Source organism: Teleopsis dalmanni, chromosome 1 (genome assembly GCF_002237135.1).
Source record: "Teleopsis dalmanni isolate 2A chromosome 1, ASM223713v2, whole genome shotgun sequence".
NCBI classification, from domain to species: Eukaryota; Metazoa; Arthropoda; class Insecta; order Diptera; family Diopsidae; genus Teleopsis; species Teleopsis dalmanni.
In genome coordinates, this window is record NC_051846.1 from 55,026,446 (window position 1) to 55,049,296 (window position 22,851).

The 22,851-nt window shown below is 27.1% G+C and overlaps 2 protein-coding genes across 3 annotated transcripts; one reads left to right on the top strand and one right to left on the bottom strand.

Moving 5' to 3' along the window:
- Window positions 1–3,846: 3,846 nt before the first annotated feature.
- On the top strand, window positions 3,847–8,235 carry LOC119668842 (phosphatidate cytidylyltransferase, photoreceptor-specific; the record flags this gene model as incomplete). The annotated part of the gene is given in 8 exon segments (XM_038078504.1): window positions 3,847–3,971; window positions 4,183–4,279; window positions 5,713–5,889; window positions 5,955–6,147; window positions 6,225–6,520; window positions 7,346–7,477; window positions 7,537–7,671; window positions 8,133–8,235. Coding segments are annotated over 8 exon segments (1,233 nt in total), but the record flags the coding sequence as incomplete, so codon positions are not given.
- Window positions 8,236–14,540: 6,305 nt separating this feature from the next.
- LOC119668248 (helicase SEN1-like) lies at window positions 14,541–21,761 on the bottom strand. Of its 2 annotated transcripts, XM_038077696.1 has the most exons (8): window positions 21,061–21,761; window positions 20,606–20,742; window positions 20,427–20,543; window positions 18,965–19,664; window positions 16,555–16,699; window positions 16,049–16,449; window positions 14,829–15,018; window positions 14,541–14,769 (listed from the first exon to the last, which is right to left on the bottom strand). In XM_038077696.1, exons 1-8 carry the CDS (start codon window positions 21,753–21,755, stop codon window positions 14,638–14,640), a joined length of 2,517 nt encoding a protein of 838 aa, XP_037933624.1. In that variant the 5' UTR covers window positions 21,756–21,761; the 3' UTR covers window positions 14,541–14,637. The 2 variants fall into 2 exon arrangements, with proteins under 2 accessions (XP_037933624.1, XP_037933625.1); XM_038077697.1 differs by lacking the exon at window positions 14,541–14,769 and having other exon boundaries at window positions 14,843–14,969.
- Between the last annotated feature and the right edge of the window lie 1,090 nt (window positions 21,762–22,851).

Genomic DNA, 22,851 nt, shown 5'->3' on the forward strand with positions numbered 1-22,851 from the left:
TTATTTTTTCTTAATCACTCTTTTATTATGAATTAGACTCAATCATTTTTTAAATACAGTCAAACCTCTCTATAACAAAGTCGTTGGTGCCTGCAAAAAACTTCGTTCTAGAGAGGTCTTCGTTAGAGAAAGGTTAAACAAGTTTTGTTTGTTATGTACGTATTTATTTTAAAAATATATTTAATTCATGATTTTTTAAATAAAAATATATATTTTTTTATATAAATATTAAAAACGTTAACCATATATTGGGTTGTATTAAGATAAAAATTATTTTTATTAACTACTTTAATTTAAAGTTTAATTTAATAAGTTAATTTATTATTTTAAATTTTTATAATTATTTATTTTATTTAAGTCGAAAAAAGTCTGTTGCTTTTACTTTTTTGGATATTTCAACTTTTTTCTTGTCAAGAAACACTTCCAATAAGTTAGTAGTTAGACTCAACAATTTCTAAACCGCTCTTAAAATTCTTTATCGCTCGTATTAAAAGCGAGATTCATTTAAAATTTTTACTTTCAGTAAATGCACACGATGGTCTTTCCTTCCCTTAATCCCTCTTAACCATTTCACTCAGGAGCCAAAAATGTGCCCTTTCCTATTAAAAAGAAGGTTCTTATAAGTTAAAACGTGTTAGTTGAAAGGTTTTTTGTATGCAAAAATTTGTTTGCGAGCCTGAAAAAACTTTGTTATAGAGAGGACTTCGCTATAGAGAGGTTCGCTATAGAGAGGTTCAAATATGTCTAGAAATTTAAAAAATTGCTGTGTCTTCAACAAAACTTCTTTATAGAGAGGAATTCGTTATAGGACGGTTCGGTTTAGAGAGGTTTAACTGTATTTTCCTAATCGAGATATTAAGTCTTTGTTGGTTATTCAGATGAATATTTATTATAAGCGTATGTAATAGCTAAATATTATATGATTCATTTATTAAAGAAATAAAAAATACATAAAACTACAATGTTATATACATAACTATGTAGAAGCAATATAGTTGATTTTATTTTATATTGTTTAGATAACATATGTACATATGTTTTGTTTAATGAATTAGTTTTGGATATTCCATTAACAACCCATCAAGTGGTTAGATTTGCCTTTGGATTGTTTTAGAAAAAAATGAAAGCAAACTTATGTTTTCAAACTCATATCGTGACTATTGTAAAATTCTATTAAATTAAGTTACGTGTAGATAAGTTCATAAAGCATATCGGGTTAACATGTTTATATAATGTTGTTATTATATGAAAGCAAGCTTAGTATAGTTTATTAATAACTTATATATGTATAATCACTAAATTTTTAATATTTCTTCCATATATCATTCCAAGCGGAAAATGTTTTTTGCATCTTACATGCAAATGTATTAGATGTTTTTAGATGTTTGTATTATATTATCAACATTGAAAATATTATTTTTTAAAACTTTCAGGAAATATAAAAAAATAGAAATTATTTGGACGTAAAAGATATGGTGGTAAAATTTGTTCCAAAAATCATTTTGTTTTGCTTATCCAATAGTTTTTAGTAAAAAATAACATCACTGTAATGTCGCCACCACTTTAGTCTCTAGAGATCTCAATCAGTAATTTTTTCCCATTTCATAAAAAACACATACAAATAGTTAATAATATTTAACAATAAATGAGAAAGTGTAGGGCGAGCTCAAGACCAAACCTAAAAAGGTGTTCCAACACACAGTGTTATTCACTACTACTTTGAAGAGGATAGAAAATTGTATAAATACTATTAAAAAAATTGAAAATTCTCATTACTTGTTCACATCTCGTATAATTGTATTTGATTTAAATACTAATTTACACTAATAAGTATTAAGTTTTTGCAGTTTTATTGTTTAATTTTAGTTATTTTAGTAACTTTTATTCCATTTTCTTATTCTTCTACATTCTGCTTCTACAAAAAACAGTTTCTCTTTTAACTTGTTTATATTTAATGTCTAATACAGCTTAGCACTATTTTTATATATCCACCTAAACAATAGAAAGTCAAATCTTAAAAAACGGTGAAAAGCTAAAAAGACATTATATTACAGATTTATATATTATAATGATTTCTAGTAGCGATATAAGATTGTACATGTAACAGAATTAGGTTCAACTTATTCAATTAGAGCCTAAATTGTTAAGGATATCTGTCAGAGAAGTGCTTTAAAGAACTGCAATCCTGTTAAAAAGTAGGTTGGTGCTCACTGTATGACTCGATTTACTATTAATAGCTGTTTAATTAATGATTCGTTGTTTTTAAGTCATCATATTCTAAATTTAGTTTAGATGACTTTATATTAAGCTTTGGCATGCATTTTGTTATATAGAATCAAAAAGGAGATTCATTTTCATTATTGACAATAAGCATGGATATAATATGTATTATAAAGTATTTTAGTTTCGGAACTGTTAATTATATTTAATTTTCAACTCTAAGCAAAAAATCATCTATGCTTTTAAAAAACAGTCAGACAGTGCAACAATCAATGTCGAGGCACTTGTGATAATTTTAGTCATTTTACAAATACTAACACATATACTTAATGTTTTTAATTAGCGAACATTCCAAATCGTTCTGGAGATATATATATATATTTTTAATTGGCATGTTGATATCAATACGATCATTCGATTGTAACCATATTCTTAAATTTATAATTGAGACAGTTACTGGATCAATAATTTCGCATCTGAAATGTTTCTTCTCTGTCTTTATTTGTTGCAGTTGTAGTATCTTCAATGTAGACCAGTGGCTCCCATATTTTTGATCAAGGACCATTATGATACTTTTATATTTTTAGTAGAGATCACTAAGTTTAAGAATAATAAACTGTATGATTATTTTAATATGCTTTATGCATCTCTAATATAATGTATAATGGATTATATAAGTGCCTAGGTACATTATATACGCTTATATTATTTTCTATGAAGTGAGATCTCAGTGAACAAAGCTATGTTTCCATACCTGTTAAATTTTATTCATGGATCATTTTTAATCATTTCGCAGAATATCGATTGGGAAACCCAATATTCTCATAGGGTATTGTGTTTAGGAATCAAAGTGCTTGACTATACATCTAGTCAGAGTATCATTTTTTAAAATTTAGTATGTAGAAGTTTCATATATCAGCTACCTGAATATGCATTATTTCTTACTTTATATACCTGAGAAAGCTATACAGAATTCAAAATCAATTAATTGTAAAGTATTGTATAGCATACATAGAGCTTAGTAACATATGCAATGCGAATTCTATAGTGTGTTAAACCTGCGTAATGCTTCTGGGTAACATACAAGAATATTTTATGAATGCGACTCCGCGAATTTCCAAAGTCAAGTGAAATTGCAGCCTACTATTCTAGGATTAAATTTCAAGAAATGTTAGTAATTATGGTATAGATACTTTATTATATTTCAACTAATTACATATGACTATTTCTAACAAAAATATCAGATGAAAAGTTTCCCGCTTAATCTTTGTACAGCACTTACCTATTTAAATATGTCTGTAGAGAATCAGAATAGAAAATTTTGTGCATATACTTTAAGTCCCCTGCCATGTTAAATCAGTTTATTTACTATTTCATGTTAAGAGTTTAAACGTCTGATTTCTAATTTCGTTTAAAATTGTCTAATTTGTATGTTTAAAAAAACAGTTTTTATTAATTATTTATTGATTCTCAGACATTACATTTAATATCATGGTGTGCTTTTTCAAAATAGCTCTGTTAACAACTTAATAGTTATTTAGTTAGTTATTTAATAGTTACTTATAACTAATTTCTTCTATAATTAAATAATTGAATTTTAATCGATTAAAAATTTTTGTTGTGTAGGTTGACTCTGAAGAAGATATTTTACCAGAAGAAAAATTCGTCGAAGAACTTTCAAAAAAACTTCCACAAGGCACTGATAAAACTCCAGAGATTTTGGACTCCGCTTTGAAAGATTTACCAGACAGGTGAGTTTTCAAAATTATAATTTAAAAGAAATATAATAAAATATTCAAGAATTGAAAGCTTTTGCAAAGCTTAAAGCTCTTCTGAAAAGCCACAGGTGGATGATGTCTTCCCACTTATGACTTGTTTGATTTTATTTTGCTTTGTTTATTCTCAAATATTTTGGTTTATTTATATATTTACTTTGCCTATCGTCACAATTAACATTTTTAGATGGAAAAACTGGGTAATACGTGGTATTTTCACTTGGATAATGGTATGTGGATTTGCGCTGATAATATACGGTGGCCCACTCGCATTAATGATAACGGTAATTATGACCTTATAATATTAAAATTTTGTTTATTTTTTTTTCGTTTTATATTTTCATAAAATTTTATTATAAAAAAATTTATTATTGTGTCAAAATTATAGAATAAAAATGCCGCCATATTAATAATACTCTTAATAAAAGCACTCAGCCATTTTAATACCTTCAATCAATATTCAGGCATAGAAATAAAAAAGTTTAATTTAGACTTCAAGCTAATAGCTTTACTAGTAACTGCTTTGCCTACTAACAGCCAATATCTATGGTTTTTGTTGAGTTGATTGAAAAAGTATATCGTCTTTCATCCAATAGAGAACTTATTTCACCCAAATTCACATTAAAGCCGAATGGTCATTATATATTATATTTGTTTGATTTTCTGCAATAAACAAAAATATATCAAACAAAAGATAATCGTTAAAAAGAAGTAAAAAAGCATTTCTTTACGCTTTTATTATCAAAAATGTAAAAAACACTGCTCAAGTAAGACAAAATATATATAATGTTAGTAACCGAAAATATATTGACAGAACCACAACTGTGGAAAAATATTGTCCAGGTAATTTTGATGTTAAAGATGTATTGCTTTCTGGTCGAACAGTTGAAGTTGATAAAGAAAAAATAAAAGCATTCAACAAACGAACAACAACTTGTAAGATTGTTAAGATATGAAAGATATTGTTAAGATGTTAAATTGATCGAATATTGGTTCAATAAGTAAGTTCTTACAAAAAAGATTAAACTCTGTGATTTCTTCTTAAACGTCAACAAAATTGCCCATTTTTAAGTTAAATCTTCACTGAAGACGAATAACGGGTTGAACATAAAGTTGAACATAAGGGATCTTAGATTAAAAAAAAGAATTGGCTGAAAACATTTCGAAAATCAATATTTATGAACAAATGACGCTGTCTGTTTTTATAATTTGGAGATGACAATGCATTTGTATTAAATATAAAAACTCTGCAAAGGGCTAATTTATAAATATTAAGAGGACCCTACAAGTACATTACAAACATCTTCAAGTATCAGTATTCAAATCAAGTATCAGTATTCAAATCAGAATTATAAAAAGTCAAATCAAGAAGTTACAAGGCTCCGGTATCTCATTTATTAAAAAACTTTTGTTGATGTGTCTAAAAACCTTCGGTTAACAAACCACCAAAAGGGTTAACCCGACCAAAAGAGAATATTCATCCTTTATACCACCTTTTAACTTATTTTGATATAATATTTGAATTTTTCTTTATTTTTAAGAATTGCTGATTATATTGTAGTTAACTTTTAGTTATATACATGTAATCTAATTTGAAATTTTAACATTTGATTAATTAGTCTCCAATCGGAAAATCAGATTTAATAAATAAGTTAAACATTAAAAAAATTATTTATATATATTATTAAATTATCATATATTTATTTTTGTTTTTTAGACCTTGCTTGTACAAGTGAAATGTTTCCAAGAGATAATTTCTATTGGTTATCAAGTTTATCGCATTCATGGCCTACCATGGTTCCGTAGTCTTTCCTGGTACTTTCTGTTAACATCAAATTATTTCTTCTATGGTGAAAATCTAGTCGATTACTTTGGCGTTGTAATAAATAGATTGGTAAATACAAATTTTTTAATATATACATATATATGTTTTAAAAAGTTCTACATTGTACTTTTTAGGAATACCTAAAATTTTTAGTTACGTATCATCGGTTCTTGTCGTTCGCATTGTATTGTATTGGATTTGTATGGTTCGTTTTATCTTTAGTTAAAAAATATTATATGAAACAATTCAGTTTATTCGCCTGGACGCATGTTTCGTTGTTAATAGTAGTAACTCAAAGTTATCTAATTATACAAAATATATTCGAAGGTAAGTCTTTATATATATTCATCTCATATCTCACAATTAATATTAATATTAATAAATATTTTTTTATAAAATTTAAGGTTTAATTTGGTTCATTGTGCCGGTCTCAATGATTGTTTGTAATGATGTGATGGCCTATATGTTTGGCTTCTTCTTTGGAAAAACACCCTTAATCAAATTAAGTCCTAAAAAGACTTGGGAGGGTTTCATTGGTGGTGGCTTTGCAACAGTACTCTTTGGTATTATTTTCTCTTACATACTGTGTCATTATCAGTATTTCGTTTGCTCAATACAATATTCTGAGCAATTAGGACGTATGACGATGGAATGTGAGCCAAGCTATTTGTTTACTCTGCAAGAATATAGCTTAAAAATAGTAAGATATGAAACAATATATATTATATTCATTTATTGTAGAAAAATTGTGAACCAGTTTTATATTATTTATATATTTTTAAAAAATTTTTTATAATGTTTAAATAACTGAGATAAAATAAATTATATTATATCTAAGGATCAAGAAAATTTTAGCTGTAAGGACATTCAGCTTTTAAAATATGAGATATTTTAAATAACAAATTAAAGTAGATTTATAAAATCAATATAGGCTTTTTTATTTTTGTGCAAGCACTTTTAGAAATTATTTTTTATATATACAATATGTACCTTTAATATATATTATTTGTCGTAGCTATATACAGTTCGGTTACAGTTAAAATATACAGTTAAAATTCTTATTTAAAAACTGATTAAATCAATTCTCACATTTTTATATGCGGAGATTTTCATAAATCTTACTTTAAAAGTTTAAAATAAATATTTTTAGAGCATTTGTGAGTCCACTTTTTTAAATGACTGTTTTTCAAAAAGGTTTATGTGAATAAAATAAAAGCTTGTAAATTAGTTTTTATTTTCGTTCTTTTTTAATATGTACATATTTATTTTTTTCCACATAAGTCTTTTCAAAAAAATAGAATAAATGTGTTTATTCATAATGCAATTGTTAAAATTGCTATAGATAGTAAAAATATATTATATGATTAATTTGAAATTTAAATAATGTGTGAAAAATCTTGAAGGTTTAAAATATGAAATCATTTTTTTAAATTTGAATGTAATATTATTTGTTATAATTTAATTTATTTTACCAATTAAAATTTATTTAATAGTAATTAATATATTTATTATGTATTTAATATAGTTCGGCATCGGTAAATCGATTAGCATGTATCCGTTTATATGGCACTCAATTTCATTAAGCTTGTTTAGTTCAATTATTGGACCATTTGGAGGTTTCTTCGCTTCAGGATTTAAACGTGCATTCAAAATTAAGGTTTGCAGCAATTATTTTAAATATAACCTTACATCTTTAAAATATTTTTGTTTGAATAGGATTTCGGAGATATGATTCCTGGTCACGGTGGCATAATGGATCGTTTTGATTGCCAATTTTTAATGGCAACATTTGTAAATGTTTACATATCTAGTTTTATAAGAACTCCATCACCGGCAAAGTTATTAACTCAGGTATGTATCAAATTAATACATTTAATATTAAAAATAAACTATAAAAAAGAGCAATAGTAATATTTATGTTAAGTGCAAAATTATTGCACTTTATAAAAAAAATTAAGTGAAAAGATATATGATATATAACATAAATACGAATAAGATATATATCACATATTCCATAATTATTTATTAATGGGGTAATCGCATCTTCAGTTTCGCTGAAGATGACTACCGAAGACAGTCTAAATATCGTACAAATATTTTATTTTTGTTTTAAAATATAAATAATAAATAATAATTTTTTATTTCTATTAAATTGACCAATTAGTCCACTAATAAATTATTGTATAAAATAAAAGAATAAAATATTTATCTGATATTCCATTAACTTTTGCAGTTCAGCAATGATATTTTTATCATATGTTATTAAAAATACGGTTTTATAATTAATCATCATGTTTTTTTTTTGTTTTCAGATCTTTAATTTAAAACAAGAACAACAAATACAAATTTATAAATCACTTCAAGAAAACCTCGGCGACATTCTTAACTAAAATATTAAAATTGTGTTATTTTATAACTTAGTAAATACTAAAAAATTAAGAATATATAAATAATTTTATTTAAATATTAAATTATTTTTTAGATTTATAAAAACAATTTTTATTTATAAATTATATTAATTTTTATTTGTAAAGCTTTATAATACTTAAGCAAATTATAAAAAGATTTATTGTCATTTTCACTAAACAAAACTTTATATATCAACTTTTATTATGTTTAATTTTAACATATAACTATGAATACAATTATTTTCCATTTGTTGTATTTAAAAAAATTTTCTATTTTCTATTGTCATATAATAATTTATTTCAAATTATGTATAACTCTTTCCAAACGTATTTACAATGTAACAATCCTGAAATATTATAAACTTTTCTCCAAAATAATAAATTCTTTGACATATAAGAATCTAAAGGCAGTATCTAATATTTCATTAACTTATTAAAAAAAATATATAACACTGTATAAGTTTGACTTTTTAAAATTTCAATTCTACAATATTGTCAGGCATTGTGTTTATTCGAGTCAGAGGCAGTGAAGCATTAGTATAAGTACTCAGTTTTTTCTTAAATAAAATGAAAGTTAACTATATTATGCATTTGATCAAAAAATTAAATTAATCTTTTAAGTGCAATATTAATTAATTTTTCAAACACATGTAATCATGTAAAATTACATTTTAGAATATATGTAATAGTTATTTTTTATTGGAATTAAGTTTGTTTAAATTAGTGGTGGTTGATTAAAATCCTTTACTTATTCAATAACACATAATGTATCGAAAACTCAAATTTCAATAATATTATATGTGAATTGTAGGAAATATTATTAACAAGATTATGTTGTTCTAAAATAAAAAAAAATTTGTAAATCATTTGTTTAAATATATAACTAATGTTATTATATAAAAAGTTTTTTGTGAACTAAAAATTGAACTTAAAACCTAAAATGAAAAAATTATTTGATGTGCGAAGTGTTTATCAGGCATTCAGAGAAAATAAGTAAAATACATTTATATAAATGTTATTGTAAAGTAAAAAATAAGTATAAAGTAAAATAAAATGATTATTTGTATTTATTTATTTGTTCAAAATTATTATTAAATGGTTTTAATGTTTAATAAAAATAATATACAAAATTCAATCATAGATTAGTACGATTATTTATATTAAAATTCAATCTATTTTCTTATTTACATAAACGTTTTTTTTTATAAAAATATATACGGGTATACGTGTATGTTGTATATTACATATTTAAGTTTTTATGTGCGTATATATATTTATTAATGCAAATGTTAATGTATTTTTTGTTACACATTTTGTTCATATTTTATACTACATATTTATTATTTTATGTATTAATAATTTGTTGTGTTTTGTAAACAGTATATAAGAAAATAAAAAATTAATCTATAATTTTTTATATATTTTATTTATGTTGTTGAAAAATATTTAAAATTTGCATCATATATAATTCATCCTTTAATATCAGTTGTTGAAATAATATTAGAACATATTATAAATTATATTGCAAAAATCTTAGAAATTATAACTTTATATTTTAGTTTTTTATATACTTTTTATATAACACTGTACAGATTATAAATATGTAACCAAACAAAAACACTAAACTTCAGAATATCCACAAATATTAGCTTAGATATTCTTGGAAACAGTTTAGATGATTTCTCAAAACATTTTACCAAATATTCTACCAAGTGACTTTATTTCCTTATTTTTATAATTAGTTAAGTATGTATATGGTAATACGTGCAAAGCCAAGTGGCTAATAAAAATTTCAAAAAACAATATCAATGAACACTAATGTTATTAATATTTTATTTTAAATAATTCGACAACAAACTTACTTATTTATAGACTTGATTCATATTGATATGTAATGGATATTATTTACTCCACCTATGAATTAAAGCGTTATAATTTATTATATGATGAATATTGTTTTACAAAAAAGATGAGTAAAGGGTATGAAAAATGTTAAGCCTTAAGATTTATAAAAGTACATACTTATATATACACATATATATATATATCTATACTCGTGTAAATAAATGAAATTGTTTGCTGAAATTTTCATAGAAATTTATTGCAACAACAAGTATAGTATAATCCTATATTTTGTGTACTTGATAAATTTATCAACTTGTTTTAGGATTGACAATTTGTCAAGATTTTGGTATTCTGTGCTATAAATAAAAAGTTCTTTTCTTGATAAAAATCTTGGTTAATTGTCAGTACTTGATAAATTTGTCAAATTCACAGAATAGCGGGGATAGTGTATAGTTAGAACCGTTGATGTAGGCATGAGTAACAATAAAGAAGGGTTTTTTTCATACATTTAAAAAATGTGGCCACCATTCATAAAATCATTTATTGCAATACATCATAGAATAAGATCAGTAATGAGAAAAATAAAATAAAACAGAAAGTTACATCAAATTAAGAACAGAATAAACAATTAGCAATAAATAAAGCTGAAAAAAGCGAAATAAACGAGTGCAGTACTAGCATATATATATATATATCTATGTATATCTGAGTTGTAAAATATACTCATAGAAATGAATATGTTAAAATAACAAATGTTGTATAACTTATAGATGTTTATAATTAGTAAATATATTGAAATCAATTACAAATATAGAGTACCTATGTAAGAAAAGTGAATCTAAGAGTAAAATTAATCTTATGTTGTAATTCCTTAATATGAAGCTGAATTTTTGTCTTTTAAACTAAATGAAAATGCTTCACCCAAGTTATATGTAATAACTTCAATGTGTATAATAAAAACATAAATCTAACTAAATTGGTTTTAATTTATAAATAGTACACATGACAATTATATAAATATATCATTGGTTTTGGATTTTATTGGTTATAAATTACTATATATAGCTTATATAAAGTTTGAAATTTAAATATTAGTAATTATTTTAATATCATTCGGAACACGCATTTATTTCACTGTTTTCAGGGTGTATGCTCCATGTGATAATATTTTAAATTTCACAACTCAAAGTGCAAAACTCGGTTTTGATGCTGTTATAACTCTACTTTCAATCGCGTCAGTTAATCATTTTTTTTCCCAGAAGGTGGAACGCATCGAAAGACACAGTGTGAGACTTGAACCAACTTAAACCGCCTCTTAGGAATGAATGGAGATAATTTTCACAGCAATGTCAAAACTTCATTCCAATAATCAGGGGAGTAAGATGTAAGTGAGAGGCTTAACACCTAGCGGGCTAGGTTTTTCTAACCCAGAAAGCATGATACGCCCATGCTCATGGATATAGCAGTGGGTATAATGGAGGGAGCGGAGTTATGGCGCAAGTGTGGGGGTTAGCTTTAGTGAGAGATCTGCTCATTGATGATAGGTTGAGATACTGGGGGTTTGCGGGGAGTGTGCTGCAGGTGGAGAAGTCAGGGGGGGGGGGACGAATTTGTCGAAATACGTATAGAAATATACAAAAACATAACGCTTAAAATAAAAGTTAATATTCTTAAAAAAATAAAACCGACTTTAGCCTAAGCAAGATGACAGACAATATAGAACCGCGGCTCTCAAATTTCGGTAATTCGGTGCTAAGAATTCCCGGAGGTAAAACAAATCATAAACTTAGGATTGAAACATGGAATGTGCGCAATTTATTCGAAGCGGGTAAATTTGTCAGTACCATTAACGATATGAAACGAAACGATATTAACGATATCAAGCGAAACTTGATAGCCTGATTCTGGCTAACTAATATCAAACGAATATAAGATTTATTATTCGGGAAATAACACTTCACTGCATAGAATAAACATTTCGAAAAGAATGATAAACTCAGCTACTGAATTTCTACCTTACTTTGACAGAATAATGTTATTTAAATTTAAAACTGACTGGCTTGTTACAATTGATGTTTATAGCGCTACTCAAAAGGAAAAATGCCCGAAAATATGATGAGTTTCGCTCAATAAACCTACTGAACCATAGTTTCAAATTAAAAATAATACATGCAAGAATATACAAAAAATTTGAAGCGATAATGGGTCGCACACAATTTGGATTTAGAGATGCTATGGGAACTCAAGAAGCTATATTCTGTTTACAAGTTCAAAACCGCAAAAGTGTGCAAAATGATGTATATATGTATATGATTCATAGATTATGAGAAAGCATTTGATAAAGTACATCAAACACTAATTGAAATACTCAGGAGTATTGACATTGACGAGAAAGATATTCAGTGTATTTCATATCTGTATTGTAAACAGACGGCGTGAAACAGGGGTGTGAGACAGGGTATACTATCCCCACTTCTATTCAATATATATGCAAAACGAATCATTGACGATGCTTTTCAAAACCATAACGACAAAGGTATAAAAATAAACGGTCAGTATATTAACATTGACATTGATACCACGATGATAATACGATGTATTGCAACTTATACTTCAAGGCCATGTAGAAGGTCGCAGAGATGTTGGGCGGAAACAATTCTCATGGTTAAGGAACATCCGCACCTGGACAGGACTTCGAACTATTGGCGAATTGATACACTCTGCGCGATCGAGAGAGCTTTTCACATCGATAGTAAATAACATATCGTGAAACGTTTTTTGAATGCTGTAAAGATATAGTTTAATGTAAAATGATGAAGTTAAATGCTACATTTTATTGTTAGTTATAAGTATTATTAAATAAAAATTTGTAGTATTGAAGATTTTAATTCAAAATAGAATTATAGAACATTATAGAAGAGCCACATAACTTTTCAGATATGGAACGCATCGTTACTGATATACGGATATATATCCAAATATAAAATATAATGATATGTAATATGATATAATATAATATAAAAAATTTAGTTTATTGAAAATTAATTTTAATAAAGTTTATATTGGTCATTATTATTTATGATCTTTATAAAGCATTTATAAGTAAAAAGTTTGGCCAAGTTATCAGTGGCTCTTCGGCATGCCAATTTTTTACGAATTAGAGAGTCAACCTATGTTTATGACAAGTTTACATGATGTTGGCTTATGTTAAACTCTGAAGCTGAGAACGAAAAACAGCCAATAGACATCGAACGATCCATAATGCCGATAGACAATAGCGCCATTTCTCTTACTCCCTACGCGCAACTTCAGAAAAACGCGATCTGGAAAAGGACTCTGCAGTCAGAAATCGACAGAGTGAACAAAGAATATCGTGAGATAAGGAAGGAACAGAGTCACCTGCCCAGACTTACCAAAACGTCAACTGTCTAACTTAAGGCTTTAAGTTAATCGAAAATAATGGTGTTAAATTCCACCACCTAGTCATAATAAAGTGCGTGTTGTAATACATTGATTATATAACAACAAAGAATCACTTTCACACAAGGTGATCGCAAGGCAGGTGTTAATCATCGCCGACAACATCGACATCATTTCGTGTAGCAAACGTGATGTTACAGCTACGTTTGCTGCTACCGAAAAGGAATCTGCACAAGTGGGCTTAGCGGTAAATGAAATGGGTGTGCAAAACAAAGTATATGTCGGCAACTGGTAAAAATGTGCGTCGTTAAGACGTTAAGCTAGTAGCTGGCAACTATTCTTTTGAATTACCATTCCCTTGTTACACCCTTTTTTGACATATGGTATAAATTTGAGCGCCTTCTGTCAATTAGTTTGTTTACAGCAGCTGTTAATGTGTAACTACCTTAAGTGCATTTAGCGATTTTTACTATGGAAAATTCTTGTTGTACGCAATTTTTTGACCAAACACGGCACCACTGTCATCGCTCAGGCACCATATTCGCCAGATCTGCATCCGTGCGACTTTTTCCTATTCCCGAAACTCAAATTGCACCTTCGTGGTAAGCGTTTTAAGTCGATTGAATCGGTAAAAGAGAATTCGCTGAAGGAACTAAAAGCCATACCTTCACGGGCCTACGAAAATTGTATGGAAAATTGGATTAAGTGTTGGCATGTGTATCGCTTCAGAAGGAGTATTTTTTGAAGGAGATAAAATAAGTTTGGAATGAAATTTAAATTTGTGTGTTTTATTTACAAAATCCGAGTACTTTTTGAGCAGAAGGTATGTTCTTTTGTATGGCATGAACTTGGACGTTATCACAAAATGATGAAGCAACACTGCGAGTTTTCGAGGGAATAACAAGCTGGTAACGGGTTGTTATGACCATTTAAGTAATTTAGTAATATAATCTCATAGAAATTGTTTTTAAAAACTAAATGAAAACCGTAGACAAAAATGTGTTGAAATAAATTAAGTTTTATTTCCAAAAAGAAAAATACATTGAATGTTACATATAGAAATTAAGGAACAATGAAATAATATTTGATATTATTTAAAATGATGACAAAAGAGCTTTTGTCCAAACTAACTGTAAATGTTTAGTTATGAAAAATAATTAATTTGAATTTTATCAATAACATTAGCTTGGATATTAGTTGCAGTTAGTGCGTCTAGTTCCAAATACACCTTACGTTTCCGTGCATTATCTAGTAAATCACTCCATACGGGAACCGACTATTTTATGTAAATTTTCTATAAATAAATAAAATATTATTTTAAAAATAATATCTTACCTCTAAATTTGAGAAATTTCCACATAATATAAGACATTTCTTTGCACGAGTCAAAGCTACGTTTATACGTTCTCGACATGAAAGAAAACCTACTCCAACTGTACGTGCATTTGATATAATAATGACATCACGTTCATGACCCTGAAACGAGTCGATCGTATTTACCATTATATTATACAAACGTCTCTTGCTGAAATATATACGAAAGGATATTAAATGATATTAAATCAACAAATTAAATAAAAATCGATTTAATCATGGTCGATGGTCCGTATATAAGTATTTCGACAATATACCTATTAATAAAACGTTTAAAATTTTGAAGACAATTTTTGTCTAAAATAATCTTATACAGAATATAGCAATAAGAAAATATAGCAATTAGGAAATATTGCTTATATTATATAGCAGTCGATGCTAAAAATATTTAATTCAAAATATTTAATTAAAATATTTAATTTAAAAAGTATAATTAATATACTTTATTGTCATAAAGTACAGTAAAACTTCCATAACTCAAACTGCTATAACTCGAATTTTATGTACATAATTCAAACTAAAAAGAGTACAACAGGGTTTTAGAGAGCAAATTACATACAGTTCTGCTTACTCGAACTTCTATAACTCAATTTCTCCATAACTCGAATAAAAATATTGTCCCGTGCCAATCAGAAAATGGAAAAGTGCATTCTATAAGTCGAATTTTTGTTTTAAGTATGAATCTATTTTGGTGTTAGAGAAAGTTCCTTTTTCCAAACCAATTGTTTCAATTTTTTCTTTCTCATGTTGCCTCTTTGTGCAAATGCCAGTCCCTGGCAAACGTTGGCGCATTGCTTTAAAAAATCTGGATTTGAACAATTGCAAAACGGTACTTCGAGTTATAGAAGTTTGACTGTAGTTTGTAAAACCAATCCATTAAATTAAAATATATTTTCATTTAGTGAAAGGCAAAGGTTGCTTCGAATTCCTATAAATATTATAGTCTAAATAAGCAATTAATAAAATACCAAGGTCTATCTGAAATCAGAAATAACTGGCATGTATTAGAAACATTTCGTCGTCTAATATATGTAGATATCAGAAAATATGAAAGAAAACTGTTCAAATTTATTTGAATTCAAATTATATCCACATGGTTATCATGCTCAATTTTAGTCTTATCAATATCTAATTATATATACATATATTATATCCATGAAACTATTTATTCTTTGACTTACTGAATAGCCGCCAACAAAGCATTTCGATGTTCTGCATAAGGCGTTATAATCCCATAAGAGTATAACTTATGTGGTAAAAGTCCGTTTAAAGCCACAATAAGATTTGCTATAAAGTCGATTTCTAAATCGTTTCTAATTTGTCCATAGAAACAATTTTCATTTTGCGGATAATTTAAGTTTAGCACACAATATGGAGAAATTAAAGTTAAATGACTATTTGTAGAGTTAGCATTAATCAGTTTGTTATTATAAAAGTATTGATTTGGGAATAGACATATATCTGGATGCATACGATATTGTTTGCGTAACATATACATTACATGTCCTTTGTCATTCGATGATTGAATACAGTTTTCAATACGAGTAAAGATTGACCTTCCATATCCCAGCGTTGCAGCATACTAAAAATAAAAATGAATTTAAATGAAATCATAATCAAAAACACTTGTGTGTAATGTTTAAATGTAAATATATCAAAATATTATTCAGCATTGTATATTTATTACCCCTGACTTTACAGTGGCTGGAAGTTGATGAACATCACCGACTAAAATTAATTGACTTATTCCGAATTGAAGTGGCATCAAGCTTAGCGGTTCTGTACATTGTGTAGCCTCATCCACTATGCTTATATCGAAGTTCTGTATATACCTATAAAAATAAAAATAAATAAAACTTTTATACAAACACATATAATTTTTAATTACTATATTAAATAATTATTTATTTTAGTATTATCTGATTGTATTCCGTCTCATCTTATAATTATTTATTTTACTAAGTAGTTGTTTCTGTTAATATATTATAAATTAATTACATATATTTTATCCTTAATCTTACGGTAATGACTGATATAATTGTGTGTTTGGGGTTTAATTTAAATTATATTTCATATATAATAATTTCAGGTAATTCACATACATATGTATATTCAGACAAGAATATGTATTAAAATTTTTTTTTCGTGCATTATTTTATGCAATTTACTATGCATTGAATGTTGCACTCGATTATTTTCTTTTAATACAACAGAAGGCTTCTTTGTAATACCTTTCTTCTGTATTCTGCTCTCTTCATACCCCTTTTCTTCTGCTTTTTCTAAAGTGTTACCCAATTCCAGCCATTCAACATGTATTTTACGTCGTCAAAATCGAAAATGTTTCAAACATATAATAAAGTTTCAAAAGCTCTTCTCCTGTTTTCAATATAATACTAATAAAAATTATTTTTTTTGCCTAGTTTAATGTACTGAATACAATTCTTGTGAGGCTGCTTCTTACTTTCTCTATAAACATTGCCCATTGTTTTTCGCTGATTTTTTCTAACACCCTTATCTGCCAAAGTCTGGAGCTTGTTACATCACCCATATAAAGGAGCTCTTGAATTACGGTCAATATTTCAGTACAGTTTTAAAAGAATAATGCTATTTGCTTTAAGACTTGCTTCATAAGTTTAAATTGTGGTTAGATTAAAAGTACTGACCTAATGTACCAACACCCACTTAAGATCAAATAATGGTCCACTATGATATAAATTATAGTAGTTTTTTAGGCAATTTTAGAGTTCAGTTGATAAATCAATATGCGTCTTGAAGGCACTTATGTATTATTGGCTGTCTAGGTCATATGGGAATATATAACTACGCATGTTAATGGGTAAGTAAAAAGTTCTTTTAATATAGAACTTTAACATGTTTTCTGCAGCAACGAACTTATTTATTCCCTATTCTAAAATGTCATTAGTAAGAGTTCATCTGATCGACAATTCATGTACTTTAAATTTAATAGAAAGTGCTTCATAATTGTTTGACATTACATGCGTTCAAGTATTATAAATGTACCAAGGTATTTAAAAGTTTTTATAATTTCTATCATTTCACCGTCTATGTAACATTTCTAATTTTTTTACGTCGTCTTACTTGTTTTTGGAATATCATTAGCTTGGATATCTCCATGTTTATAACTAAATCTCACAGTTAACAGTATTCTTTTAACTTGAGTACCATCTGACTTTGTTATATCATATTTTCCACATATAAAATATATAGTGGACTAATCATAGATTAGACTGATCTTAAATTATTTTTAGCAAGTAATCATCATCAGCTGGCACATCTACTTAATTAAAGAAATTTCAGTAACGTTTATTGAAATTTCTATAATTTCTATATGAAATCTAATTTCTATATGAAATTAGTCGGTATTACTGTTTAAAGCTCTAGAACAATGTTATATAGAAATTCATTTCATCAATTAGTTTATAGTCTACTAGGTCCGAAACCTTTTTAACAAGCTACTGAATCTTTGCGTTGGTTCATATTAAAAAAAACTAAGACGGTTCTAAAAATGAATTTTGGTGTTATTAAGTTGAAATATATTTTTGGCATTTTAATCACTAAGTAAGGTACATGGTTTCCCGTACAAAGATGGGCAGAAATTAACATTTCTATCACGAATCCATTGATTTCACAGCAAAGAAACCTAGATTTCAGTAGCAAAATCTCTGTCTACGTCATACGTCATACCATCGCAAACTTTCCACTGCTCCTATCAAATAAATTTATTGTAGGACTGAACCTGGAATCCGGCGAGCGAAACCTCGGCGAAAAAGGTTCGTTATATATACAGTTTAAAGGAGTTTTTTTTATTGCATGGTGCGATATAATTAGTGGGCTATATGTTTAAACAGTTGTTTTTTTTTATTTGTTAAAAAATATCTAAATTTTGGACATATGTGGTGGCACTCAAATGATTTTTACAATTTTTCTCATAGCCCTAATATCTAGTGTTGTTTTGGTGTTTATATCTATCAAGTATTTAATTACCTTTTAAGAGCATTTTGAGCAAAGTTATTTAATATAAACAAACGAAAATTCATTTTCCATTAATATTTATGTTTTAATTTAGTTATACTTACTGAAATAATTTAACGCAACTGGCCAAAGTCGAAAAAACAATATTGGCATCCTTTATATATGCTTGGGTAACTTGAAATTCTTGTTCTGGCGTCATCTCTGTTATATGTTTTTCTTTTGCTTTTTCGACGAAATTGTAAATAGAATACCCCTGCACATATGAATCTATTCTTTCAAAGACACCAAATCTTATTAACTTGAATGCTAATTTTATATCCATGCAATTTCGAATATTAATAAATCTTGATGCGAGCAAATCTACAGCATTATTACTCGGAGCGCAAATCAATATTTTTTTATTTAGTGAACGTGTTTCTTCTCCATATAAACACTGTAAAACTAAATTAGTTATAACGCGTGTTTTTCCAGTACCTGGTGGTCCTTGTATAAGTGAAATACCACGACGATTTTTGACGATTTTCGCATATATACTAAATAGTGCATGCCATTGATATTCATCAATCTTTTCGTAGCCTTTATAATTAAAAACTTTGTAGTTTTCGGCTTCTCTTTCCGTTAATTTTAATGGATTCAAAATTTCTTCCAAAAAGGGACTATTCTCCATCTGATATATTGCATTTATTGCACCCATTTCTACACGTATGTGATCAGAAATTGGTAAAACTTGAATTCTAATTACGTTAAGTAACTGGGACTTTAAAGTCTTTCCACCAAAAATTTCAAAAATCAAAGTACAACAATCTATGAAGAAAAAAATTTGATTTGATTTGATTATTATTAATTTGATTGAATTTGATTATTATTCACTTTCTTAAAAATTGAATAATGCGTTAAATTTAAATATCTCAAATTTAAATAGTTATCACGAGTTTTCGAAACATTATGCTTCTGAATGAAGTATATATTTTTTTTCAATGGTACTCAAATGTTACTCCAAATAACAATCTTTTTTGAAAATGGAACTGCTCAATTTTTAGTTTTCATAAATATACTATTCGAAAAAATCTAGACAACTGTCTCTTAAAACCGAGAATATTAACCCGTTATTAAACCCACTTCCATGTGTGATTCTTAGTCATTAGTTGTAGTAGCAAAAAAGCTTTTATTTTGGTTGTCCGCCAGGCTCAAAACTTCTATCGTAAAATATCTCAATCTTGCCAGGGCGGACCATTTGCATTGAAGGTGTTTAGTTATTTCTTGTTCTCTTAATCCTGTAGTGTCTGCATTTCTTGTCATGGGGATATCTAATTCTCAAAATGCGTGTCTACTAGAAAACACATCAAGTCTTGCGCAATTGTTCAGTAATTGATCACATTAAAAACTATCTAAGGAAATAGCATGGGTTTGTATGCGTATTATTCAATAAGAACTCTTAGCTATTTGTATAACAAAAAAATATAATCTAATTAAATACAAACGTTATTCTTATGTATTAATATAAATTAAAATTAGTAAAATGTAGATATATTGTAATAATGTAACAGTCATTATATATTTATATACCTGTTCCTTTCCAATTGGTAGAAGCATAAGCAAACGTGTATGGGAACCCTTTTCCAAAACTTAATAATACTAGATCATATTTACATCTGTTATATTCATGTTCGGTTTTGAACTCATCTAAGATTATATAATCTTATATAAGGTAATTTTCTAAAAGAATTAAACAAAACTTTACATACATTTAGTAATGATTATTAGACGATTCGATTCTATTGATATACGCTCCTTTTCAACCGAAAATACTATGTGCTCGTCAGCCTTAAACTTTTGTTGAATGGTATCCATAAACTCCATTTTCATCAATTGTATAATTATACTGAGAAACAAATTTACAAATAATTAGTTTTCTATGTGAAAAAGGATTACAAATATATATAATAATTTATTTGCGGGCTAAATGGTCATTTAAATATAAATAAAAAACTATAATTTATTATTTATATTTAAAAGCAATTTATATATTTTTAAAATATTTGTCCGATAGTCATCTTCAGGGAAGCTGACCAATAAATTAAAGTTTCTTTATTTCTATTTAAATAACCAATTAGCCCGCTAATAAATTATTATAAAATATTTTTTATATATATATTTATAAAAATTTAGGTGTAACACTGTTAAATATATTTATAGTTACCTCTTGTATTGTTCGAAATTTAAAAAATTATTTGGCATTGGAATTAAATTTTCTGATCGTTTGTAAGTCTGAAAATTCTGGTTTTGCACCCATAAATCACCCCAATTTAAAATGTGTGAAATTGCAGCATTATTTTCTTGCTGCCTTGGAAATTTCTGATGCATATTTTCTGTTCTAGAAACATATGGGACTAGAGTATCATCATATTTAGTATTCATATTTACAACAGCACCATTGAGAGTTGCATCAATAGTTGTTAAATTTATTTCTTCTGCAAACGAAACTTCTTCAACAGTTAAACTAGAATTCTGACCAGAAACTTGTTCCAATATTTTTTGAATTTCCATATATTCATTATTGGCCTTTTGTTTTCGTAAATAGTTTGACATTTTTACATTGTATAATTTATTAGGGATTTCTGTTAATGACTTTAGTATCTCTGCTTTAATCGAGTCCGGTTTAGCACTGAATTTAAAAACATTATTATGGACTGACTGATCCTTCCGCAAATTGTAAGCATAACTATATGTGAATATACTTCTTTCAATTTTTTTTCCATTAATTGAGATTCTTCCAACATCTTTAAACCGTGATGGTCTAACTAGACATTTGGATCTACCACCAGTAAAAATATTTTGGCTTGATACGTTATTAGTCTCAAATTCAAAAATATTTTTGTTAGTATCAGTCGTCATTTTTTAAAGTCTAACGAGAATATAATAAATATAATAAAAAAAAAAAAGTTATTTGAAAAGTAGAGCTTTCTAATAAATTCAGGCATGCATCAGGCATAATTTCTTTATTTGACATATCTATACATACCTCTCTATAAGTATATATATAGTAATAAAAAGTAACGTTTAAATTATTGAAAAAACACTTAAATTTTAAAAATTTTAATTTAAGTGAACACTTAAAGCGTAGCGTTATTCAACCACTGCTGCCAACCCAAAACTTATAATTTTTTTCAATTTGTTATGAAGAGCGCACTTGTCGTACCAACGTTGCTAATTCAAATAGGAACGTGACTGTTATATACAGTGAGGTAACAACCGTGTGTTGCCTGTTGTATAAGAATTTCCAATATAGTTTCATACATTTTTAGGTTTTTCTACCTTATGGAAAACAATGTCGATAAGTTTTAAGTGGCGTAGTAAAAGTAATGGGAAACGGAAGAATCAATTAATTGGTTTTTTGACGTGAATATAAGAGAAATCTTATATGACGTGATACAAATATAAAAGAATTGCATTGCATTTTTTATGTTGTTCATATTTTTAAGTTATTTTGCGTTGTATCATAACTTATCGCTTTTACTACATTCTGTCGTTTACGCTTTCTACGCTCGCCCCGTCTATGATAACTAATTCAGCCTTAAGTATAAGTGGGTGGACAATTCATTTTAAAGTGAAAACAGTATATGGAAAAGATCTCAAATAAAACTTTGTGGTACCACTTCAGACCTGGAACATAATTTGTAAATCCCATTTGTCAACTGATAGAATATTTTTATATAAATGAACAAGAAAGTTCAACATATAACTGTGCTAAATATGACCAGTATCAAATAATGAATTAGAAAGCTTAGTAAGAATTAATTAGGGCACAATAAAAATGAAGTTTTGAGTAGGAAAACCTCTTAAAAATGTATGAAACTATATTGGAAATTCTTATACAACAGGCAACACATGGTTGTTACCTCACTGTATATAATAGTTACGTTGCTATATGAATTAGCAACGTTGGTACGACAAGTGCGCTCTTTATAACCAATTGAAAAATATTATAGGG